Source organism: Sorex fumeus, unplaced genomic scaffold (assembly GCF_029834395.1).
Source record: "Sorex fumeus unplaced genomic scaffold, SorFum_2.1 ptg000128l, whole genome shotgun sequence".
Classification (NCBI taxonomy): Eukaryota; Metazoa; Chordata; class Mammalia; order Eulipotyphla; family Soricidae; genus Sorex; species Sorex fumeus.
In genome coordinates this window covers 149,057-173,410 of record NW_026606185.1, presented here as the reverse complement: position 1 = coordinate 173,410, position 24,354 = coordinate 149,057, and the positions used below count along the sequence as shown (strand labels likewise).

The 24,354-nt window shown below is 59.8% G+C and overlaps 2 protein-coding genes across 2 annotated transcripts; one reads left to right on the top strand and one right to left on the bottom strand.

Moving 5' to 3' along the window:
- The first annotated feature begins 390 nt into the window (after positions 1 to 390).
- On the top strand, positions 391 to 13,085 carry VCF1 (VCP nuclear cofactor family member 1). The gene is made up of 3 exons (XM_056138135.1): positions 391 to 633; positions 5,374 to 5,473; positions 12,462 to 13,085. The coding sequence occupies exons 1-3, from the start codon at positions 410 to 412 to the stop codon at positions 12,690 to 12,692; spliced, it is 555 nt and encodes a 184-aa protein (XP_055994110.1). The 5' UTR covers positions 391 to 409; the 3' UTR covers positions 12,693 to 13,085.
- Positions 13,040 to 24,099, bottom strand: COG1 (component of oligomeric golgi complex 1). The gene is made up of 14 exons (XM_056138134.1): positions 23,765 to 24,099; positions 21,952 to 22,196; positions 21,676 to 21,857; positions 21,398 to 21,571; positions 20,288 to 20,444; positions 19,070 to 19,274; positions 18,228 to 18,983; positions 17,432 to 17,578; positions 17,117 to 17,278; positions 16,260 to 16,387; positions 15,143 to 15,251; positions 14,782 to 14,891; positions 14,622 to 14,700; positions 13,040 to 13,808 (listed from the first exon to the last, which is right to left on the bottom strand). Exons 1-14 carry the CDS (start codon positions 24,068 to 24,070, stop codon positions 13,671 to 13,673), a joined length of 2,898 nt encoding a protein of 965 aa, XP_055994109.1. The 5' UTR covers positions 24,071 to 24,099; the 3' UTR covers positions 13,040 to 13,670.
- Between the last annotated feature and the right edge of the window lie 255 nt (positions 24,100 to 24,354).

Genomic DNA, 24,354 nt, shown 5'->3' with positions numbered 1-24,354 from the left:
CGCGCCGCCGCCGCCGCCACCGCCGTCGCTTCCGGGACTCGCCGCGGGCCGTCCGCGCAGCTGCCTGAGGGGCCTCCGCTGTTTCGGGGAGGAAAACACGCGCGCCCCCCCCCCCACCGTCCCCGCCAGGCAGCCCGGTTACCTCACAGAGCGCCCCCGCCCAGACCCCGCGTGCTCCCATTGTGACGTCCCCCAACCACCGCCCGGGGCGCGCAGCGGCGAGCCGGCGTCGTCGCGGGCAGGCGAATGCGCAGGCCACCTCTGTTGGGGGCCTTCTCTCCCCGCGGCGCCTCCGTCGCGCCGCCCCGCCCCGCCCCGCCCGCTGGGGACCCGCCTCTTCCTGGGGGCGGGGCCGCGCGTCGGCGCCGCTGCGCAGGCGCGGGAGGGCGGGGCTCGAGGCCGCGGCGACATGGGGGGGCGCGGAGGAGGCGACGCCGGAAGTGGCGGGGGGACGGGTCCCACCGAGGGCTCCTCTCCGCCGGCGGCGTCCACCCGAGCGGCGGCCCGAGCCAAGGCCCGGGGCGGTGGGCGTGGCGGCCGCCGGAACCCCGCGGCCTCAGTTCCCGCCGGGAGCCGGGCGGCGCCGCGCCGCTCCCCGCCGCCGGCTGCCATGAGCGAGCGCCTCCGGCCCAGGTGAGCGCCGACCCGGCGGGGGTCGCGCGCGGGGGGCTGGGGGTGGTGAGGGGGGACGAGGGGCGCGACCCGCCCCCGCCGCGGCCCCCGGGGGCTCCTAGGAGCGCCCGGCCGCGCCCCCCGGCCTGGCGCCACCCCCCGGCCCCGCGGGTCTCGGGGAGCCGAGTCCGGAGGGGTGGTCCCAGCCCCGGCGGCGGTCGAGGGGTCCCTCCCGCGGGGTCTGGGAGGGAGGGAAGGGGGAGAGGGTCCCGGGCCGGCGCGGACAGCCCCCCGGGCCGGGCCGCCGCGGCCTCTCCCCGCCCCCACCAAGGTCAGCGTCCAGGCCTGGGCTCGGCCCCGCCGCGGGGGCCGGGCCGGGGGTCGGGGGTGCGGAGGGTCGTCGAGCGGGAGGACCGCGGTGCCAGCCGCCGGGACTGGACGGTTGTGGGCCCGGAGCCGGACCGGGCCGGGTTCGAAACTGTTCCGGGGCGACGGGAGCCGTTTGAGGGGTACCGCGGAGCCCCGCTGCCCCCCATCCCCCCAATCCCGCTCACGACCCCCAGTCTCCTGTGGAGCCTCGGGGTTGGGGTGGGGGGCTTAGGCCCGCCTGCCCGAGCCTGCTTAAGCCACTCGAAGGGAGCGTTGTGGGGTTTGTCGTCCTTTCCACGCGGGAGGAAGGGGTGCGGGGGAGAGGACGCCCCTTCCTAGGGGCTCCTCCAGGATAGTGGGATCGGGTTTTCCTGCCCATCAGGAAAGTCCCAACAGGTGGAGTTGGATGAAGTGGAAGCCTGGCACGGGAGTACCAGGGAGGGAGGGAGGGAGACGGCGTGTGTCTGTGCCCCCCCCGACGCCCCCCTGCTTCCCCCCTCACCCCCACCCCGAGGTGGGGAGTTCAGCTGATGGAACGGGCCCTGGTGGTCAGGTCCCCAGGGCCCTGCGCCCCATGGCCCCTTCTAGCAGCACATCTCCTGGTGGATCTGGGCTTCCTGAACTTCTGCGGAGGGGGCTGCTTTGGCTCAGGAGTGGGGGGGGGGGGCGGGGGAGCTGGGTAGCCCTGGTGTAGGAAACAGCAAATGAGATGCGGCAGTCAGGACCATCCCACCCACCCACCCCCCACACAGACAGGGGTTCCCCCACACAGGGGTGATGAGACCTGTCTCTGCTCCTCAAACCCCGGCAGGGTACCGACAGCCCGGACGGGTGTCCCCGCAGTAAGCTGCAGGAGCCCGACCCTCCTGTAAGGGGGTGGCAAGTCCCCAGGACTGTGCACAGATAACCTGAGTGTGTTGGTGGCTTTGATCTGCCTGGCGTGTTGGTACTGGTAGCACTGGGCCATAAAGAAGGCCTTTGATTTGCGGGGGTGGGATGGGGTGGGGGGTGTTCTTACCTCGCCTCCTGCCCTCATTGGGGTACAATGGCTCAGCTCTGCCAGTTCAGCATCTGCAACCCGCTCCTGCCGGGTTTCCAGGCCTGTTCCTCCACTTCGGGTTGGTCTGAGAAAGTTGTTTTTCTTTCCTTGGTGCCCCTAGCCCTCCCCCTCCCTCCCGCCCCCGAGGTGGTTTTTCATTTCGGCTCACTTGTCCTGGGTTGACCCGGATGTGAGGCCCCTTTAAGCACAACTGATGTTCTCTTTTTATCATATGTAGTGATTTTTTTTTTTTGGACAGGAAAAACTTTTTTTTTTTTGGTTCCTTTTTATTCCCCCGCCTAAGTTTGAAAGCCACCAAAGTCTCCATACGCTCTAATTCTTTCTCAGTGCAGTAGAGGATGACAGGACGCTTGGAGAGAACTGGGACCAGCCCTGCTTATACGTAGCAAGCTAGACATTAATCTGTAACTAGATGGCTAGGGTGAACCTAATCAATTACAGGGTGGCAGCTCAAATGGGAGCCTGGTCTGTGGCATTAATGTCAGAAGCTGTCATCTGGCCGATGGTGCAGATAGGGTAGCTCACAAAGCTGTGATCCTGCCAATTATTAACAATTTGTTGGAAGAGGAATGCTTCAAAGGAGGGGTCTGGGAGGCCCCGGGGAAAGAGCATGCCGGGAGCACTGCCTGCTGGCCTCTCGTTTAGAACCTTCTGCAGGAGAGGGCCCCGGCCGTCCCAGTGCCCGGAGAAACCTGCCGACTGAGAGGAGACTTTCTCAGAGCTCAGGTGGAATCTACAGAAGCAGCCCGTCCTTTTTTTCTTCCACTCAGTCTTGCCTCACAGCTCCCGGGATGTTCAGACCCACGTTGCTGGCTGCAGGGACACGTGCCCTGTTCTCAAAGGGGAAATTGGAAAGCTTGGGTCAGGCTCTGTGTTCATGACTCAGCTGCCCAAAGCACCCTCAGCTGTTGGCACATTGGTCACAGCGTCCGGGGACCTGTCAGTGAGCTACTCTTGGGGCACCCATGGTCCCTCGCAAGGGTGGCACGTTTCCACCAGCACTGCCATGGTCTTCGGAGAGGGGCAGGGCTGACGCTTGCCTTGCACACAGCCAGCCCGTTTTGAATTCATCCCCTGGCAGCCCATATGGCCACCATCCCCCCCCACCAACACCACCAGGAGTAAGCCTGAATGCCGAGCCAGAGTCACCCCGAGCATCATCGGATATGGCCCCAAAACAAACACCCCCAAATCTAGTTTCCTGGGATGAAGTTTATGGGCACAAATGGGCTTATTTTACAAAGTTGGGATGTTAGAAGCCTTAGGATGGCCTGGGTAGCCCTCTACTGGTTGGCTATTGCTCTCTCAAAACCACCAGGCTCTTTCTCTCGTGCGTTCCAAGCCTGGACACCCGATCCATACTCAGTGTGAAAGCCGCGGGTGCAGTGTGGCCACGGGTGGTGATTGGGTGCTCCCCGGTCTCTTGCCTTCAGCGCCCCTGCCCGCCCATATGAATGGAGTCTAGAGAAGACATGCCGGGTGCCCGGCAGAAAATGTCAGGGGCTGTTCGCACCTCTCACTAGGTTTTGGCAGTTGCAGAAGTTTGGGTATCATTCGAAGGCCAGAGAGGCAGAAGGAGAAGTTAAGGCGCTTGCCCTGCATCCTGCCAGCCCGGCTCGAGTTCCCAGCACCCTGGATGACCCCCCTGGTCCCTTGGGCACTGCCAGCAGTCATTGCTAAGTGCAGAGCCAGGTGTACTGCTCCTGAGCACCACTGGATGTGGTGGAAAAAAGAAAAAGGGTGTTGCTGTTTTGTATAACTGGGCCGATGCCAGGTGTGTCCACTAGACCCTGCGTGGCGGGTGTTGAGTACTAGGAAACTGTGGCTCCATACAGAAGAGCTAGATTTTAAAATCTCGTTAAGGTTTTTTGTTTTCTTTTGCTTGGGGGCCACACCCAGTGATGCTCAGGGCTTACTCTTGGCTCTGCGTTCAGGAGTCACTCCTGGTGGTTCTCCAGACACTACATAGAGTGCCTGGGTCGACCCCGTACAAGGCTGCACCCTGCCTGCTGTACTGTGGGCTCCGGCCTCTAAATTTTGTCAAGTTTCGGTTAACTATGTGTGGCTGACAGCTATCATGTTGAGGCAGTTTGACTTAAAATTAAACCTTTAACTGGTTTGTTTGCCAGCAGGTTGGCAGTTACCCTCCCCCCAACCCCACCCCGAACTTGATTTTTGAATATAGTGCTTAAAATTCTTTCTTGTTACATAGCTGAGAACACTAGGCTGAGAAAGATGGGAATTCTTTCTCTTTTAATGAAGAGTTTGGGCCGCTTGTGCTAAACTCTTCCCAGTAACGGTCAAGCAACGCCCCTTGTCATACTAGCCGCCTCCGGCCAGAGCAGGCAAGCTCATTGGCCCGAAACAGCCTTTCCAGGGATGATCTTGGAGCATCACTGATGCCTTAGGGGATGGAGGGTTTTTGTTGAAGGCGACAGTTGGGAGACTCTGGAGCATGAGAAAGCTGGAGCGGAGAGGCGGCCGCGCCTCTAGCAGTGTTCTTGAGTCTCCTCGAGGATCTGAAGGAAATAGGCAGAGACAGAACCAAAACAGAAGCCCTCTCCTGTCTGCACTTGCCATACAGAGGGACTAAAACTGGGAAGGATGCAGATGCAGTTGAGTTTTCTCAAGTATAGAAAGAAAATAACTTGACTCAGGTGGTGACAGAGAGTGGAGCCAGTTAGACCCCGGCTTTTGTTTACATTAGTAAGCTGGGGGCCACACTGGGCGATGCTCAGGGGACCGTGTGGTGCCAGGGCTTAAGACCACGGCTCCCATGTGCAAAGCCTATGCCTGCCTGTGCACTCTGGCCCCTCTTGCCCTGCTCTTGGCAGGAGGGACTTCCAGCTTGTTTTGTTTTGTTCCCACTCAGCGATGTTCAGGGATGACTCCTGGCTGTAAGCTTAGGGCTCACTTCTCGTGGGGGTTGGGAGACCAGATGGGGTGCTGGGGATCAAACCCGGGTGGGCTGCATGCAAGGCAAACTCCCTCCCCACTGTCGCTCTAGCCGCCCCCACCCCCTCAACTTTTAACCTGTTGCACCTCCTTAAGGATTCTGTTTATCCGGGTTTGGGGGACACATTTATATCTTTCTGTGGTTTATGATATTTTTTGGTTTTTTTCTTGGGGGGGCTTCCCCTGGTGCTGCTCAGGCTTACTCCCAGGTCAGTGCTCAGGGTCACTCCCAGCACTGCTCTGGGGGCCGTATTCTGAGCCCAGAATCAAGCTGGGGTCAGCCGCGTGCAAGACCAGTCCCTTAACTGTGCTGTCTCTCTCTGGTTTAGAACTTTCCAAAGTGTTAATTGTGAAATAATTCTCTTCCTTCATTTCAGGAAAAGGAGAAGGAACGGCAGTGAAGACGACCACCATCTTCCCCCTCAGACCAAGAGAAGCAGTCGGAACCCCGTCTTCCATGATTCCTGGGACACAGAGGTAGGGCCTGGGTTGGAGCCACCGCTCTCTCCATCACTTGTGCTGGATGGCTGGGTGCTTCTCACGATGTTGATTCTTTGTACCCGAAGATCATCCTTGATTGCATCTTTTTTCTTTCCTTTTGTCCTGGCTCCTTTGAAGGAGCCATGTGTCTTCTGCCCTGTGTGTCTGAGCGTTTTCCATCTAGAGAGTCCTAGCTTTGCATTTCCTAGATGCTTCATGGACCGTAGAAAGCTCATATTCAGGGTTGGAGTAATAGTAAAGCAGGGATGGCGCTTGCCTGCACTCGGCCGACCCGGGTTCAATCCCCGGCATCCCATAGGGTCTCCCAAGCACCGTCAGGAGTGATTCCTGAGTGCAGAGCCAGGAGGAAGCCTGGATATCATAGGGTGTGGCCCAAAAGTTGAAAAAAGAAAGTTCATGTTTGAAGTCCATAGCACAGCGGTAGGGCGTTTGCCTTGCACGCAGCCAACATGGCCGACCCGAGTTCGATTCCTCTGCCCCTCTCGGAGAGCCCGGCAAGCTACCGAGAGTATTCGATATGCCAGACACAAGTAACAACAAAGTCTCCAATGGAGACGTTACTGGGCCCGCTCGAGCAAATCGATGATCAACGGGAGGGCCTTTACTTTACTTTTTATGTTTGAAGTCCATACTTGATATTTGAGAAATAAGTATATTTTCTAGTAGTTTCTAAGCCATTAATTTTATTATTTTTAAAATTTACTTATTTTGCTTTTTGGGTCACACCCAGCGATGCTCAGGGCTTACTCCTGGCTTTGCACTCAGTTATTACTCCTAGCGGTGCTCGGGGGACCATATAGGATGCTGGGGATCAAACCTGGGTGGGCCATGTGCAAGGCAAATGCCCTACCCGCTGTGCTGTCGCTCCAGCCCCAGAAATACCCGTCTTTAAGAAAAACTTAAGGGACTGGAGCGATAGTACAGTGGGTAGGGTGTTTGCCTCGCCCATGGCTGACCCAAGTTCAATTCCCAGCATTCTATATGGTTCCCCGAGCACCACCAGGAGTAATTCCTGAGTGCAAAGCCAGGAGTAACCCCTGTGCATTGCCGGGTGTGACCCAAAAAACAAAACAAAAAAGAAAAACTTAAGTGCTCAGAAGTGTGTGTGAGAGAGAGAGAGAGAGAGAGAGAGAGTGTGTGTGTGTGTGTGTGTTCGTTCGTTCGTTCATTACCTACCCAGGAGCTCGGAAGGAGTTGGGAACCTGTGTGAGGGCCTCCGTGGACCTTTCCCAGGAGGTGGATGTGTCCGAATACCCGCAGGGCCCTCCCGGGTGGGCAGAAAAAGCTCGAGATGAATGGCCGGTGCTGGTGGGCCGTCGGCAGGCCAGCAAGATGCTGCAGTGACCACGGGTCTTCTGCCCTGTCCTGTAGCTCAAAGCAAAATTCTGCTACCACAGGAAAAGTCTGGCCTCCCAAACTAATTTGTACTTGAATTAGTTCTCGATAATAGGATTTGACCTAGATTCAGCCTTTACCAGAAATCCAAACTCTCTCCCACAAGGGGGGAAATTAGTAACTCTCACGAGGGCAATATTCATTCAGGAGCAATTAATGAACAAGCACGGATTAGCTCCTTCAACGTGGAGCCCAAGATGCTCCGGCTTTTATCCCCCCCACTCTTAAAATCTCCCTGGCAGGCTTTTACTCCTTTTCCTTTTAAATGAGTAACAGAAGAGTAATTGAGCTTTTGATTAATGTGATAATTGGGGAATCTAATGGATGAAAGAAAAGCAGAGACCAGAGGCGACAGGAGAGGGTGATGATAAAACTAACAGTAATTGAGTTTCCATTTTTCATTTGAATTAGGCTGTTGATCAAAAGAGCAAGTAGTGATTACTTGCAGGCTATTATGAATATTTTACCTGCAGCCATGTAAATTCTGCTTGGTGGTACATTAATCCAGAGGGTCGTTGGTCTGACACTTTTTTTTTTAGTGGATCTTTTTTCCCTGACAGCCACAATTTTTTGTTTTTGTTTAGGGGTGACACCCAGTGATGTTTAGGGGTTACTTCTGGCTCTGCACTCGGGAATTATTCCTGGTAGGGCTCTGGGGACCATATGAGGTACTGGGTATAGAACCCGATTCGGTGGGCAATGAGGTGCCCTCCCTGCTGTAGTATCACTCTGACCCCCACATTTTTGTTGTTGTTGTTGTTGTTGAGTTCTATTAGACATACGGCATATTAGTTTCACATGTACAGAATCATGATTCAATATCTGTGTACACTGAAAAATGATCACTGCACTGGGTTTAGTTAAATCTGTCACCATAAATAGTTACACAAACTTTTTTCCCCATTGACAATGAAGACTTTTGGGGCACAGAGGCGAGAGAAAGTGCTGGAGAGTGAACCTGGGAATTCGCACACACGGAGCATGTGTAAGCCGCCGAGCACTCCCTCCCCTTGGTTAGACCTTTTACTCTATGTGCTCGATACTTGAAAATAGGAATGCGAGCTTCCTATTCCAGTCATTCATAGAAATTGAGGGGGCGTGTGCTGGAGAGAAAAGTGGGAAAGGCACTTGGCTCGCACACGGTGGGCTGGGTTTGATGCCAGGTGCTGCATAAGGTTCCCTAAGCCGCACCAGGAACATCCCTGAGCACTGCCCAGCCTTGCCCCCAGACAAAACAACAACACAATTCTGATCTGTAATTGTAAGTGAGTAAGATTCCTGGATAATCATTTTTTCCGTTGTCTGTGAACATTGCTCCTTACACCTCTGGGTGTCTCAGCATCGTAGAAGAAAATGCCATGAAGTTCCCTGGCCTGTGGCTCCTGGGTCTCGCTCTGGCTAGAAGGCAGACGGCCCGCTATGTCGGGCCTTGGGCAGGGCCTCTGCAGACGGCCCGCTCTGTCCGGCCGTGCTGGGCTGGATCTCCTGGGCCCTGTTTCACAGGCACTTGGCTTGGATCTGCCCCGGGAAGTGAGTGGGCCCCCGGGCCACCCCTCCCTGGGCCGTTGGGGACCATTAGCCTCGGCCTTCCTGCCCTGCCCCCTATCCACACCGCAGAGGGACCGTGGCAGGTATTAACAAGTAATGAACCTGAGCAAGGCGGGAGAGCAAGAGAAACGGGAGGCAGGGGAACGCCTCTAAAACGGAAAGTTCAGCCTTGAATAATTGAGTCGTGCCGTGGCTTCCCTCCTGATGCTTCTAGCTCGCCAAGAGCAAGTGGGGGACCTGGGCAGCAGCCTCACTAGTGCCCCCGGGGACAGGATCATGGTCTGTTACCCATGGGGCATTGTATTCCTGGGCATAATGAAATGATGCTGCAGTTCTCAGGTGAAATTGTGATTAGAAGAATCCTGGGGGCCGGAGTGATCGTACAGGGCAGTAGGGCCTTGGCTTTGCACGTGGCTGACCCAGATTCACCCCCTGGCACCTCATAGGGTCCCGGGGTCCTTTCAGCAGTGATAGTGCAGAGCCAGGAGTCAGCCCTCAGCACCACTGGGTGTGACTCAAAAAGCCAACCAAAAAACAAATTACAGAAAGATTTTTTTTTTTTAATTTGCTTTTTGGATCACACCTGGTGATGCTCGGGTTGCTCCTGGCTCTGCACTTAGGAATCACACCTGGCGGCGCTTTAGGGGACCATACGGGATGCTGGGATCCAGCCATAACAGGTGTGTGCAAGGCAAACCACCCTACCCACTGGACTGTTGCTCTGGCCACATTTTTCTTCTAAGAGAAATGTGAAACTATTCCTTCTGATTGAGTTTCAAAAGTTACCTTTGCTCCTAAATGTAGTCACCTTGCCAGGTGCAGTAAGTGCACTGGGTAGTGTTGCTTGCACTCATCAGCCGGCTACCGCAAGTCCTGTTGGTCTGTATGGAAGTGGGTGCGGGCCCGGCTTTCTCCTGCACGGAGGTGGTGTGGCCCAGCTTCTTCCTAGACCGTCCGAGAGTGAATCCACTTGTCCGTAAGCACTGCAGGAGAAACTGTTCATCGACTCGTGCAACTTCTGTGGCTCATTTCTCGGTAGCATTGTCACCCCATGTTTCAGAGAAAAAAGTCTGGAGCACAGGGCCAGAGTCTGCACAGAGATACACACAGCGGGAAGGACAGGGGTGGCGTGGGGCTGGTGACCTTCGCTGGCAGAGCTGCCCACTCCCGGCATGGCACAGGGGCCTCGCAGGCCTCCGAGACTGGGCTGACTGGGCCCAGTGGCTGGGGCCCTCGGTTCCCAGAAGGCCAGAGGAGAGTTTCCGTCCCCCGCTGTCAGCTGGGAAATGCTGTCCCAGGTCTTGGCCTTATGTGACGTTAGCTGCAAAGGCTTTTTCGTCCTGGCTAGAAAAGGTGAGGAACGTGATGTCCAGAGGCATTAGAGACTTCTGGTTGGCGCCTGGGTTGGAGACGGAGTGGGACATGTCCCAGTGTCTGAGCTCCTATTTAAGGTGGGTCAGGCAACTCATCTGGGGTCAAAACTCTGATTTTCACAGTTGCTCTGGATGAGTCATCCGGGCAATGTGAAATTTAGGCTCATCTTACTTTGGTGAATAAGAAGTGAAATGTCTGTCTTCCTTTTCAGGTCCAATATAGAGGTCGTGGTGACCCCTCTCTCGAGGTTACTCAGATGGGTAGAAACTAGCTCGGTGTCAGTGGGTTAAACTGGCGTCTTTACCTCTCAGGAGTTGGGCATTTTTTTTTCCCCTTTTTGGGTCACACCCAGGATGCACTGGTGGTGCTGGGGGACCATGTGGGATGCTGGGAATTGAACCTGGATCAGCCACGTGCAAGGCAAACACCCTGCCCGCTGTGCTATCGCTCCAGCTCCAGGAGTTGGGAGCTTTTGCTTTGACTTTTCCATTCCTAGTGGTTCTGGTTGTTCCAGGTCAGTGTGGCTTCCCGGCCTTACAGAAGGCGTGGCTCCATGTGGACGCAGAACCCATCTCTGATACAGACACTGCATTTGGGGGTCATGCCCTGAACTTAGAAAATTCACTTTGATTTTTTTCAGATTACTGTGAAATAACCCATAGTTACTAAGAAAATATGACAGAGTAGGAGTGACTTACTCGGCACAGCACCGCCTGCTCTGGTCTCTGCTCATTGGGGACAGTTTGGGTGACACAACCCTGACAGCCTCCCCAGAGTGTTGGTGCTGGGTCGAGGCCAGGCAGCGACCACGAGCAGGGCCCAGGGAACTCCTGTGTCAGGAAAAGCTGAACTCTGTGCTGACCAGTGCATTGCACCACACTCCCTGCGGCGGGGGTCTTGGCTGCTCTGACCATGTTGGGGGGTTTGTTGGATGACCCCCCCTCTAGGCTCACTGTGGCCATGCCTGGCCGCTGGTGCTCACGTGGGGTTTTTGGCCATGGCGGGATAATTGGGTGCTGCCCCCTGGGGTGCTCGCATGCTCTCCTGGGGGCTTGTTGGGCACCCCACACCCCTCCTCTTGGAGATGTGCCCACCGGGGGGTGCTCACACAGGCTTGCCGGAAGCCCCCTCTCTTGGTGTTGCTTGCTGCTCCTTTGGTGGCGGCTTTGCTCTGGTAGCGCAGCAGGTGGCGGGCCCAGCCATTCTTCCGCTTTATCCAGCTTGTCACACCTTGCTTCAGAGACTCCCCTAGGGCCAGGGCATAGTTCAGCGGTCAGGGGTTTGCCCTGCCTGTCGCCAGCCCACGTGCATCCTTGCAGGAGTGAAACCTGTGCAACCACAGGTACGGCCCCCAAATAAACTCGCCATAGGGGGTGGCAGAGAGCTGGTGCAGCAGGAAGGACACTGGCCTTGCACGTGGGCGACCCCTGTTTGTCCTCAGGGCTTCATAGGATCTCTTGGGCATTGCCAGGGGTCACTCCTTCAATCTGCCACGTGACCCATACCCCTAAAATGGTTGAGAGACTGCTCCCCATCCTTCCAGGCCCCTTCAGCCGCCATCATTGCCCAGCACCTCTGATTCCCCCAGTGGGTGCCAGGTCGCCTGGGCACACCCTGCTTACCTCTGCCGTGTCCATCTGGCGCAGGGGGCCCGCAGGCAGGTTTCCGAAGCAGCCCCCAGGGCACTGGGCATATGGCTGTGTTGGGGCTGTCGCCCATCCAGGGCACCTCAGAGAAGGAAAGTCGCGCCCATGCGCTGCCCGCCTGGTGCGTGTGCACACGCACCCATGTCCCTCTGCAGCACTGGACTGGTGGTTGTGGTCACCCTCGGCACAACCAGCTCCCCCCCCCCCCCCACACTCCCTTGCCCCGTGACAGGTCAGAATCCACCTGTGAGTGCCTGTAGCTGTGAGCTGGATTTGCAGGGGTTGGTTTTTCAGACCAGGGGCTTGTTCTTTGGGTTTTGTTGTTGCTGTTGTTTTGGTTTTGGGGTCACACCTGGCAGTGCTAGGGGTTACTCCTGGGATTGCCGGGGATGGAACATGGGCTCACCACTTGCAAGGCAAGTGCCCTAGCCACTGTACTATCACTCTGGCCCCATCTTGTTCTCTTTGGTGTTTTATTTTTTTATTGTTTTGTACACTCTGTACTCTGAGAACTTCCTCCTCTGATCGCTGGCACTTGGGGCAGGCAGGTCGAGACGCTGAGTCAGGGGCTGAGGAGAGGACTTGGGGAAGGCACTTGCCTGGCCCAGGTTCCATACCCAGCACCCCATGTGCTCCCCGGGCCTGCGGGAGGGATCCCTGAGTGCAGAGCCAAGGATAAGCCCAGAGCACCCCTGGGTGTGGGTCAGCACTCCACCAAAAAGCCAAAGAGGGAGCAGAAGTGACTGCAGCAGGCCGGCGTGAGCTTGAGTCTGGCCTGGCCCACCACCACAGGCTGACCCCGGGATCCGGATCCCACCAGGGCTGAAGGTGGAAGTCTCTGGGCAGTGAGTGGCTGGTCGCTGCGCCCACCCTTGCACTTTGATGCCAGGCCTGGGTCAGACCACCCAAGAAAACCTCCCCTTACCCCGTCTGCTCCAAGTTCACCCACAACGCACCGAGCACAACAGGTTCTGATGGGACTGTGTCTGTTTCCTTTCCAGTCTTCCAGCAGCGACAGCGGCGGCAGCAGCAGCAGCAGCATCAACAGCCCGGACCGGGGCAGTGGGCCGGAGGGCAGCTTGAACCCCATCGCCGCTGGGTCCAGTCCCAACACACCACAGCCAGCGCCTGAGCAGTCGGCGCTGTGCCAGGGCCCCTACTTCCACATCAACCAGACGCTCAAGGAGGCGCATTTCCACAGCCTGCAGCACCGGGGCCGGCCGCCCACCTGACCCGCGGCCTGGCCTTCTGTGAAGGGACAGCGCCCGCACACGGCATATCCCCAGGCGGATGTTGGAAACTTGCACAAAGATGCCTGTTGGCTTTTCACTCTATATTTGAAATAACAGCTTAACAGGTGGTTGTTTACTTGTGGTTTTGCTGCACTATTGCAATTTCAAAGGGGCTTCGGAGCAATTTTTTTATAGGAATCTTTTGAGGGTGGGTCTCAATCTCTGTCAAGGTTAACAGTATAAGGAAATCTCATCTGCGTGTTGAACCCATAGTTTGTCTAATTCCGACCGATCTCCAAACCTGTCCATTAGAAATTCTACTTGATGTAAAAAAAAGGCCTTTTAAATGCGGGATCTTCCAATTTTTTTAATTCAATAAACTAGTAAAGAGTATCTAGTTTCCATGGAGAAAAAAAAACAAAAACAACCTAAGTTTCCTTTCCAGACTGTAGAACGCTTGTTCAGCCTTGGGCTGGAACTGTCTGCCAAGCTGCCTTAGTCCAGAGGGCCCGCCCCTGCCCCATGGTGCCAGGGAAGTGGCTCCCTACGGACTGTCGCCTCTTCCCCCTGCTGGGGCCAGGCCCGTGGAGGCTGGTCACTCGCGTGCCTTCGTCCTGCTCGCACAGCCAAGACACCAGCAGCTTCTGCTGAGCCCAGGGGCGAGAGTCCCCGGAGGTGCTGAGAACTGGGGGCCCACGACCACCTCCCAGAGCCCAAGCCATCCAAGGCCAGTGGGGACCGTTCGGGCTGGGGGCCTCCTGGCGAGGATGACAGAGGATATGGGGACAGCAGAACGCATTTCCCTCCATGACAGCGGAACTGGGACGGTGAAGGCCAGGGTCAGCCAGGGGTAGGAGCTCCAGTGAGCCCAGGGCCTGGGGCCTAGAGACCCTGGGGAAGCTGGTGACTCAGACGCAGGCTCGAGAGAACAAAGGCGGCAGTAGTGTTTAATTGAGAACGAGGCGGGTGGGGCCCGCGTTATTTGGTCATACTCGAGAGCCAGCCGAGCTTGAACAGTGACGGTGTAGACGAGTCTTCCTCTTCGCTGACGAGCTGTCGGAACAGGGAGCCGGGCTGCGACGGGTCACCAGCTTGGGAGAGGGCCGGAGCGGCCACCTGTCATTATATGCAGAGAATGTCTCAGAGGCCCCCGGCCGGCACACCTGCCCGCGCCCCTCAGAGAAGCATGGCCAGCCCAGTGCACGGGGCTCCCAGCAAGGCCTGACAGGGACATGGGGCACAAAGAGGTTTCTTCTGGGGCAGGTGGAGGCGAGGTAGAAAAGGGCAGCACCTCTGCCTCCGTGCCGCGTCCTGTCCCTCTGAGGGGGAGAACCGAGCACTGTGAGGAAAGGTCAGCAGGGCTGGACAGCGTGTGTGAGAAGCTTCCGCTGCCATCTCGCGAGGTTTTGGATCAGAGGCGTGACAGGTATTTTGGATGCTTAGGGTGATAGGTAGAGGCAGTCCCGCGTGCAAATAGCATCCTACTCAGCAATAAAGCAGACTACTAAACGCTGTCAGGCCAGCTCCCCCGGGCGGAAACACCCAGGCAGACGAGCCCATGGGAGCCAACGTGTGGAAACTGAGGACGTGAGGAGGCGGATTTCTTTCCTTCCCCACCCGCCTGGGAGAACCGGACGACGGGGGAGCCCACCCCCCAAAGCCAAGCCCCCCTTTTCCAAGTAAGCTGGGGGGCAAGCCCGGGCCAACAGTGGACTCTTGTGTGCCTGCAAATGAGCTCGTTTCTGTCCTAGCCTGTGGCCCCTGCAACCCCCACCGGGCCTGGCTGTGCTGGGGAGACCTTGTACTGTGTGTATCGCGCCACCATTAAAGCAGCATTAGAGCATCACTGTGCCCAACTGCTTATTTAGGGGAACGTCTTGGGGGCAGGGGGTGGGGCCCCAGGGAGGAGCCTCCCGGTTCGACACTGACCTGGGCTTTGCTCTCCGTGCTCCTAGGGGTGGACTTAGCCTTGCGAGTGCTCGTCATGCTCAGAGGCAGCAGCCCGAACCTCCAAGACCAAGGAGAAGGGGCTTAGGGGGGCATGTAGACAGAGGCGGGGTCCCGCAGGGTGGGGTGGGGCGGGCCTTACCTGATCTGGCTGGACGCCAGTGGAAGGATATTATGGGGCTCTTGGGAGTGGAACGTGCCGCTCCTGGGGGCAAACTGACTGTCCGGACCCGTCACAAGCCCAAAGAGGACCTGGCGGAGGAGAGGCAGGAACTCAGCTGTGCCTGGGCTGCCAGCTCCGGGGAAGCAGGAGCTGGGCCTCTCTACAGCCCCCCGCCCTTCGGAGAAGGCTCGGGGTCCCTCTGTTGCCCATCGCCAGACTCCAACTGCTGCTTCCTCTTTGGCTTTGTTCCAGGCTCTGGGCTGGTGGCTTCTGGGAGTCCGTTCCTCACCCTGGGAACCGCCCCCGCCTCCTGGAGCGGGACCCCTGGTGGGCGACTCACGGATGTTCTCTGCACCAGGCGCTGAAGGTGGCTGTTGAGGTGCGGCGTGAACACGTCCAGGTCGAAGGGGTCGATGAGACCCTCCAGGTAGTCTACCACCTTCTCAGTTCTGGAAAAGGGGCCGGCTCAGGCTCGCTGTCATAGCCCTGCACTTTTCATTCTCCATGTCCCGGCGTGGTCCCCCTCATCATCCCCGGGCACCTGAATCTGACGGGGCGTCTCGGACAAGCCCGCTCCTTCCCCGTGTTATGGGGGAGGGCAGAGGTGCCAGTCAGACCCACTGGCTGCCGGCTGAATCGGTCAAGAGGCATGAGCCTGCCACTACTTCCCTGCCCACAACCTGAGCACGGTCACATGCACCGTGTGCTGTTACATGCACATATACAACCTGCTGCATGCGCACACGTGCTCTCAGAGATGTGCACGGACAGGCTGCGTGTGCCCCTTGCACAATGAGTCTCCTACACGTTACATGCACTCTTGCCAGGCCACCGCACACACGTGCACACAAGAGTCCCACAAGCCACCTCGCACACGTGCCGTCACAGACATGTGCAGACAGGCCGTCCACACTCCAACAAGTCTCCTGCGTGTTACACACGTGCACGCTGACGGGATACCTCCACACACACAGTGCTTTACAGCTGCTCCGACAGGCCACCACCACACACAGGCTCTGCTGTCATACATATGTGCCAACAGCTCCTACACATACAACCTGCTGTTTGCATGATGTGCCCTGACAGGCCTCTGCATGCTTACACATTAGATGCATGCATGTGCTCCAACAGGCCTCCGCACACTTACACATTACAAACATGCATTTATTTCAACAGGCCTTGGCATGCATACACGTTAGACATATGCATGTGCTCCAATAGGCCTCCGTTCACTCTAATAGGTCTCCACATGCACACACGTTACACACGTTCATGTACTCCAACAGGCCTCGGTGTGCATGCCCGTTAGGTGAATTTCAGTGGGCCTCCCACATGGGCACACCCATGCTCTGAAAGGCTGCTACACACACCAGACACGCGTGCCCACAGGCCGCCTCTTCACTCAAAAAGGGGCTCTTTGGCAGGAGACTGCTGGATGCACCGGAGAATGAGGGTACCTGGAGTCCTGTTTACTCCGGCCACTCTTGGCCTCGTCCCCCTTGGCGGTCAGCACCATGCTAAGGTAGCGCAGGTCATACAGCAGCTGCAGGGCGCGGTTCTGGGTCACTGGGAAGGCCCCTTCTTTCTGCATATCGGTCCATGGCCCCCGGGCAAGAGGGGAAAGAAGGCTGGTCAATGCCTGTCCGGTTCCCGGGTGGGAGGGGAGTGAGGGGGCTGGGAAACGCCTGTTTGGCTGCGCTCAGAGCCTGCTGTTTGGGAAGCTGCAGCCTTTTCCTCCCAGCAGTGACCCAGACCAGGAATGTCAGAAACATTCTTAAGACTAACAGCAGGGAGGAGAGTCTCGCTGAGAAAGAGACTTTGGCGTCTGTCGCCGCTGCGAGGGAAAATGTGCCTGAAGGAGAGGGACTCGGACGCTGGGCAGGGGCTGCCCTGAGTGTCCCCAAGCAGGGGCGGGTTGTGTCCTGACATTGCTAAGGAGACAGGAAGCTACAGGAGCAGGCAGGGAGCGGGAGGCGGGGCAAAGAGACCCCGGGGTACTTGCTGCGCTCTGCAGCCCCCTCCCTCTGTCACTGCGGCAGGGGATTCGCCTGGTGGTGCTGGACCCCAGGAGCGAGGGAAGGCAGGTTAACGATCAGCCCCAGCCTGGGCGTGCGGGCAGGGCTGGAGGTGGAGAGCTCCCTGGCTCTGGGACCCTGGCTGGTGGTGCTGCCGAGATGGTCAGGGCGCATGGAACGCCTCTGGTGGGACAACTGTGCCATCCCTCCCGTGCCCGAGAGGCCTGGCTGTCAGCTGCCCAGAGCCGGGAGGAAGCCAAGGGGGCTCTGTGTGTGTCTCGGCCCCATCTCAAACCTACCTTTGTCTGTTTGTCTGCGGCCAGTTTCTCGTAGGCGGCCACCACCTGCGCCAGGCAGCTTTTCAGCATCTCCTGCAGGGTCACCTTGGGCAGCGCGTGGCCGCCGACCCGGTTGACTTCCTGGCACAGGCCGAACAGGAAGGACTGCACGTACCAGGATGGCTGTGGGAACAGAGGCCCAGGGTCTCCATCTGCCCCGATGCTGACAAGAGGGGGCGAATGGCACCCTGATCCATGACTGGGTGGGTAGGCCGGGGTGCTCAGGGGGCCCCTGAGCAGCAGATGGACCCATGGCCCCCCTGGCTGCCCACTCACCTGCACGGGCAGGCGGATCTTGGACGTGACGCTGTGGCCGGACTCCGCTTCCTCCTGAATCTCCAGCTCCTCCCAGCTGGTGGCCGCGGCCAGCACTGACCCAGCATCATCCAAGAGCAAGGACTGGGTGAAGCCCTGCGCCAGCACCTGGGAAGAGACGCAGACGCACATGGGTCCCGACTGGGTGGCGTCCCCAGGGCGGGAAGCCCTGTGACCATTTTTGACAACCCAGGATATAGGATACTTGGGGTGAAGAGCAGGAGAGCGAGCGACCCCTCGGAGCTGGAGTGGTGGGACAGTAGGGACGGCACCTGCCTTACAGGCGCCTGACCCAGGGCCAATCCCGGCACCCCATAGCGTTCCTGAGTCCCACCTGGAGTTGATTCCTGAGCGCAGGGGCCAGAATGAGCCCCAAACACTGCTGGGTGTGCTCCACCCCCCGCCCCCAAAATAAAAGCCAAGGAGAGGCGTGACAACAACCAACCCACCTCCCAGGTTTACTGTCAAATATCTACACCCCAGGGGCCTGAGCGATAGCACAGCGGGGAGGGCATTTGCCTAACACACGGCTGACCCGGGTTCGATCCCCAGTATCCCATGTGGTTCCCGGAGCACCGTCAGGAGTGATTCCTGAGTGCAGAGCCCAGGAGTCAGCCCTGAGCATTGCTGGGTGTGGTCCTCAACAAAGCAAACAATTCTACGCCTCCAAAGGACGGGCAAAGTGTGGCCTCTGGCACAACCCAGTGGGTGGCGGGGAGGCCGAGGGGCACCCAGGGAGGGCGGCGCCCGCACTCACGTCCACGGCGGCGGTGCTCCAGGCCCGGAAGCCCCGCAGACTCTGCTGCCGCAGCAGCTCCTGCACCTCCTGCCACTGCGCCTGCGCGGGGTCGGGCTCCGGCGCCGTCCCCTTGCCCGGCTTCTTCGGGGTCCTGGGGTCCCGGGCTGGCTTCTCGGTGCTCCCCGACTTCCCCAAGATGCTCTGCTTGAGGTGGGGACACAGTTCTCCCAGGGACTGGCAGAGCCGGGCCAGGAAAAGGGCGGCCTGCAGCGCCCCGCCCCGGAGGGCGCCCCGCTCGCCCCGCGTGGCCTCCTGGATGCGGCCCAGCTCGGCGCCCACGCGGTCCGTGAGCTGCCGCACGCAGCCCACACAGCGGGCCCGCAGCAGCTCCCGCAGGGTCCCCGCGTCGGCGTGCCGGTCGAAGGGCCCGGGCCGCAGGGCGGGCTCGGGGGGCGGCAGGTAGGCCAGGAGGTCGTCCAGCTGCAGCCGGAGCTTGGCGTCCAGGGCCGAGCAGAAGTCCTGCACGCAGGGGCTCACGGCCTGCGCCTTCATGGCCAGCCCCGCGCTGGCCTGCTGCGGGCGGTGCGCCACGCTGACCCAGGCGGCGTCGGGGGGCAGGTCGCCGGGCCCCTCGGACCAGAGGAAGAGGCCCAGGTCGTGCTCGAGGTGCAGGTGCTTGGCGGCGGGGGTGCCGCCCTCCCGCTCCTGCAAGGCGGCGCTCAGGAGCTCGTCGCTGCTGCTGGCGATGGCATCGAAGGCCTCTTGGGTCAGGGACTGGGAGACACGGAGAGGCGCCGTGTGACCGGGGGAGCTCCCTCTCCCCCTCCCCCAGGGCCCGTGGGAGAGAGGGCCGGGCTCACCTGCGCGCGCTCCAGGAAGAGCGGCTGCATCAGGTCCTCCCAGAAGAGCAGCGGCCGGTCCAGGAGGCGCCGGCACACCAGCTCCCAGCCTGGCGACTCCGCGGCCAGCAGCTCCCACAGGGCGTCCCGGATGCCCGCCAGGCTGCGCATGTTCCTCACATACATCAGCAGGCTGCGGACCCCGCTCCGGATGTCCTCATTACACCTGCAGCGACACCGTGGGCCCCCCCAGCCCCTCAGAGCGGGGTGGGGGAGGGAGGGGGACGGGGTCTCTGCTTAAAAAAGATTTGAGAGGGCTGGAGCGATAGTACAGCAGGTAGGGTGTTTGCCTTGCACACAGCTGACCAAGGTTTGATTCCCAGCATCCCATATGGTCCCCCGAGCACCTCCAGGAGTAATTCCTGAGTGCAGAGCCAGGAGTAACCCCTGAGCATCGCTGAGTGTGACCCAAAAGGCGAAATAAATAAATAAATCCTGAGTCCCAAAAGGAGGGAGGGAGAGAAACAGAGACAGAGACAAAGAGATAGACAAAGAGACAGAGATAGAGGAGGGAGGGAGGGAGAGGAAGGGAGAGAGAGAGAGAGAGAGAGAGAGAGAGAGAGAGAACACAAAAGTGCCTGCCATAAAGGCAGGCTGGGGCAGGGGATGAAGGGAAGGAAACTGGGGAGATGCACACTGGTGGAGGGATGGGTGCTGGAACACAGTATGACTAAAACCTGATCATGAACACCTTTGTAAGGGTCTATCACACAGTGATTCAATTAAAAAAAAAAAAAAGGAAAATATCTTTAAAAAAAAAAATAGCGCCTGAGTCCCGGAGGCTGGAGAGGCAGTAGCAGGGGAAGGCGCCTGTGTCACACATAACTGACCGCGGTCCAATCCCGGGCTTGGGGACGGGCAGTAGGCCCTGGCCTCAGCCCTGCCAGAATGTGGTATGGATTCACAGATGGGGACCAGGTTGGAAGTTGGTGTTTAGTGAGGGGGCCTGGGACCACACCTGCCATGTCTGGAGGCCACTCCCAGCTATGCGCTTAGAAGGCCCTTGGGATTCGATTCCCGGCACCCCCTACGATCCCCAGTACCTCCAGGAGTGACCCCTGAATGCAGAGGCAGAAGGAAGCCCTGAGCACTGCCGGCTGAGGCCCGAGAGCTACAAAGGGCAGGTCTGTCCTTACTCTGGGGGGGGCCCTGCAGTGAGGAGAGGGGTGAGGAACGCACATGTGGATCCATTGTTGCAGGGTGTCCCGCAGGTACTCGGGGCTGATGGGGTGCGCCAGCGTGCGCAGGGCCGGCTGGAACTCCACGATGGACGCCGGCAGGTACCTGAACCAGCTGCACAGCCTCAGCTCCTCACGCAGAACCGCGATGCCCTTTCCTGCAGAGATGGTGGGGGGGAGGGGGAGAGCATCAGGGGATTGCAGGGGGGGGCACACCGCCAGCCCTGCTCTAGCCAGTCCGCACCCCCGGCACAGACAGTGCAGGGGGGAAGGCACTTGCCTTGCACGTGGTTGGACACAGTTCGATCCCCAGCGCCATATGGACCCCCTAGCCATATGGACCCACTGCCAGGAGTGATTTCTGAGCAGAGCCAGGAGTATACCCTGAGCCCTGCTGGGTGGGGAGTCCCCAAACAAGAGTCTGTGGTGGTTTGTGGCAGCTCCCCGCCCCCCATGACAGCTGGTCAGCTGTGGCTGAGAACGGCAAACGGGAAGAGAGGACTGTGTGGGAAGGAGAGAGGAAATGGGCGAAAGCAGGGTAGCCTGTGGCATTTTCAAAGTGGAATCTGTTGACAATGAGAGGTAATGAGGGGCCAGAGCAAGAGCGCGCTGGAGAAGGTGCTTGCTTTGCATGTGGCTGGCTGGGGCACCCCGTAGGGTTCCCCCAACCACCACAGGAGTGATCCGGGTGGCTCCAGCCCCCGCCCATTCCCAGGGAGCACCATCACTGAAAGCCAAAGCTGTTCCATTCCAGTCTCGATGGGCAGAGAGACAGGGAACAGGACGGATACCAGAGGCCAGGCGTGAAGTACCACCGGGCCCCAGAGACTTGAAGAAGGCTGCCCCATGGCCGACTGTCCTGCCACCACCACCTCTGCTGGATGGGTGGGTGGACAGATGGACACAGCCCTCTTTCTCCTGGAGCCCAAGTCTCACAGGGGCCTGTCATTCTCTCCCTCGCCTTTCTGACGCCCACTTCTGCTCTGGGTCTCCCCAACACATCCCTGGGGTGTCTGTGCGCATGGGGGTAGCCCACCACTCTGCCATCCATCTGTCTCAGCCCTCCCTGCAGGGACCCCAGCATTCCGGCATGGCACCACCCGGAGCTCACCAGTGGGCGGCTGGCCCGTGACAGAGTCCAGGGTGGCGAAGAGCAGGCCGCAGGGCAGGGAGGGATCGGGCCGCGGGTCCCCAGGCGGCGGCGTGTAGAACAGGGCGTGCGCCTGGTTCAGCGTGGCGGCCAGCAGCTCCACCAGTGAGCAGACCTGGGTCTTGACGCCAAGGCCTGCGGCAAAGGAGGCAGCTGCAGCAGGGCCGCCGGGGAGGAGGGGCCGCCCGGGGACCCTGGGCCCAGGGCACACCAGCCTCCCCCTGCTTCACACCCCGCACCATGCTGCTGCTGGTTGAGAAGCTTCTGGAGCGCTGCCTTCCTGGCCATCAGGAAGTCGGTGAGCGCCTGGCGCGGGGAGCTCTCCTCCAGAAGCATGATGGAGCACAGCGCCTCGGCCACCGCCTGGTCCGACACCGCCTGGTTCTTCAGCAGCATCTTGCTCTCGTGCAAGATGGTGGAGCTGGGGAGGCCGGCGGGGTCAGCTGGGCCGCTCCACGACCCCGTCCCCTACCCAGGCTGCTGTGATGATGGGGGGGGGGGGCCGCGGGGCTCACCGGAAGTGGCTGGCTGAGGCCACCTGGCGGATGAGGATGGGGAAGCGGGAGAGGATGGGGCTGCAGGGCGCGCCCGAGGCCTGCAGCTGCAGCAGCTGGTGCAGGCGGCAGCACAGCAGGTAGAGCTGGGTGGCCCGGAGGTGCTGCGCCGCCTCCAGGCAGCTCCAGATCTTCTCTGGGATCTCAAAGAGCAGCTTGATCTGCGCCGCCACGCGGTAGAAGGCGTCCTGGGGCGGGAGCTGCGGCTGCAGGGGGAAGGGGAAGGTGGGGACCCTCTGGGGCTACCAGTAGGGGAGGTGGGGGCTCTGAGCGCACAGGCCCTCCGGGGTGCTTACCGAGTGCCAACCTCCAAAGCGTCCGGGGCCAGAGCCACAGGACAGCAGGGAGGTGTTTTCCTGGCAAGCCACAGACCCAGGTTTCATCCCCGGCACCCCAGAAGGTCCCCTAAACCTGGCCAGAAGTGAGTCCTGAGCACAGCCGGATATGGCTCCAAGAATAAAAAAGAAAAACCTAAAAAAACGAAAGCTGGGGCTGGCACGAGAGCACAGCGGGGAGGATGCCTGCCTTGCACATGGCGGACCAGAGTTTGATCCCTGGCATCCCAAATGACCCCCCGGCTGCCAGGATTAATTCCCAAGTATAGAGCCGGGAGCACACTCTGGGCATTGCTGGGTGCAGCCCAAAAACCAAACAGAAGAACCCCCCTCAAACTTCAGTATTCTTTGCCTTGGAGCTCCCAGCTCATGGCCTAGAGGCCCCGGCTGCCCTATTCCCCACCCAGCCTTCCCTTTCTCCTGCTGAGTCCCTTTTTCTGCTCTCCACACTCACCGGTGAAGACAAAACGCCTCTTCCTGAGAAGGGTTTCCTGCATGTGACCTTCCAGGGCATCTAGCGTGCACACCCCACCCCCAAGACATCAGCACGGCCCTAAAGGCGCAGAGCAGGCTACAGAGTAGGCTCGGGGCCTCACTTCCATGAAGCCAACGGGGGTCCTTTGCTGCAGCTGCCCAGGACTGATTCTCTCCCCGCTCCCTCTCCAGCCCTGGGAACCGTCAAAGGTCCCTTAGGCCACACCTCAGCTTGTTTCCAAGAGTTCCTGGCTGTGCTTTGGATCTTCACCTGGTGTTTGGAACCTCTGGTCCCCCTACCACTTCCTTCCGGGGACCTTCTGAATCCACTCCCTGGGGCACACCATCAGGAATTCCGATGATCAGGAGGCGGGAAACGCTACTGGTCCCCCAGTGGGCTGAGGCCACAGATGTCCCTCTGGGCACTACCTAGCCAGCTGGATGTGACACTGTCTCCAGGGGACCCCAGTGGTGGGGGGTGGGAAGTCCACCTGCCAAGTCTATGTCCCTAATGAACGCAAAACGTCAGAGACTAGAGGGAGCTAGGGAGTGCTTTCACCGCGGCTGCTCCCAGTTCTCGGGGTGCTGGGGGCAATCGGTAAGGGACAGGGGCAAGAGTTGGACTGGGCGCAGACCCTCGCCGCTCCCCAGCCGCACCCGCACCCGGGATACTGGAACTGTCCGGGGAGGAGTGGGATGCGGGGCGGGGCGACTGTGAGGACCCTGGGTGGGCGGTGCCCCACTCCGGGCAAATGCACTCCGAGGACCCGAGCAGTCTGGTGCTACAGGGTTCAGTGCGTGACCCCGCTGCCCCCCGCCCCCCAGACCCGGGTCTCCTCTCAGGCTGGACCGAGACGGCGGGAGGCGGCGGCTGCAGGAGCGGGCAGGGCAGGGCAAGGGCAGGGCAGGGCGGGAGCCCCCCCGCCCCCGAGAATAGGAGACCTCCGACCGGGGCCCGGGCTGACCTGCGGCGGCCCCGGCGTGGTGGAGCCGGCCAGGCGGAGCCGCGAGCAGTACTGGTCAGTGGCCCGCACGGCGTCCAGCAGCCCTTCGGCGCAGCGGCGCATCTGGCCGATGGTGTCGGCCGCCTCGATCAGGTCGCGGTAGCGCTCGCCCACCATCTGCCGCAGCTCCTCTTTCTTGTGCTCGATCTCCGCCCGCACCTGGCGCTCCAGCCCGCGGATCTCCTCCGCGCCATGGGTCTCGAAGAGCGACGAGGGGTCGCGCAAGTCCAGCCGCTTCAGCGCCGGGGACGCCGCCGCGGCCGCCATCGTGGACCCGTCAGCCCCCCGCACGCCACTTCCGCCCACCGCTCCCGCCCCCCCGACCCCATTGGCCAGCACGGTTGAGGGCGGAAGGGCGTCCGCCCCGCCGCCAGGCGCCATGCTTGTTCCGGGCGGCCCTGGGCGCAGCTCCGGCGCCCGCGCGACACCGTTCCTTTGCTCGTGCGACGGTGGGGTGGAGTGTGCTCGCCGAGGCTGGCGTCACCGGGGCCGGAGGAACCCTTTCCGTAACTAAGCATCGCGCCGCCTGCTTGTAGTGTCTTCGTGCGTCA

Bases quoted from the DNA above. Each gene is read 5' to 3' on its own strand.
- COG1 (XM_056138134.1), bottom strand. From the start codon at position 24,070: ATGGCGGCCGCGGCGGCGTCCCCGGCGCTGAAGCGGCTGGACTTGCGC. The intron at 19,275-20,287 runs GTGCGTTCCTCA...GTGTCGCTGCAG, and splicing joins CTGCAACAATGGATCCACAT to GTGTAATGAGGACATCCGGA. The intron at 17,579-18,227 runs GTGAGTGCGGGC...GTCTCTTCCCAG, and splicing joins GGAGCACCGCCGCCGTGGAC to GTGCTGGCGCAGGGCTTCAC.
- VCF1 (XM_056138135.1), top strand. From the start codon at position 410: ATGGGGGGGCGCGGAGGAGGCGACGCCGGAAGTGGCGGGGGGACGGGT. The intron at 634-5,373 runs GTGAGCGCCGAC...CCTTCATTTCAG, and splicing joins AGCGAGCGCCTCCGGCCCAG to GAAAAGGAGAAGGAACGGCA. The intron at 5,474-12,461 runs GTAGGGCCTGGG...TTTCCTTTCCAG, and splicing joins ATGATTCCTGGGACACAGAG to TCTTCCAGCAGCGACAGCGG.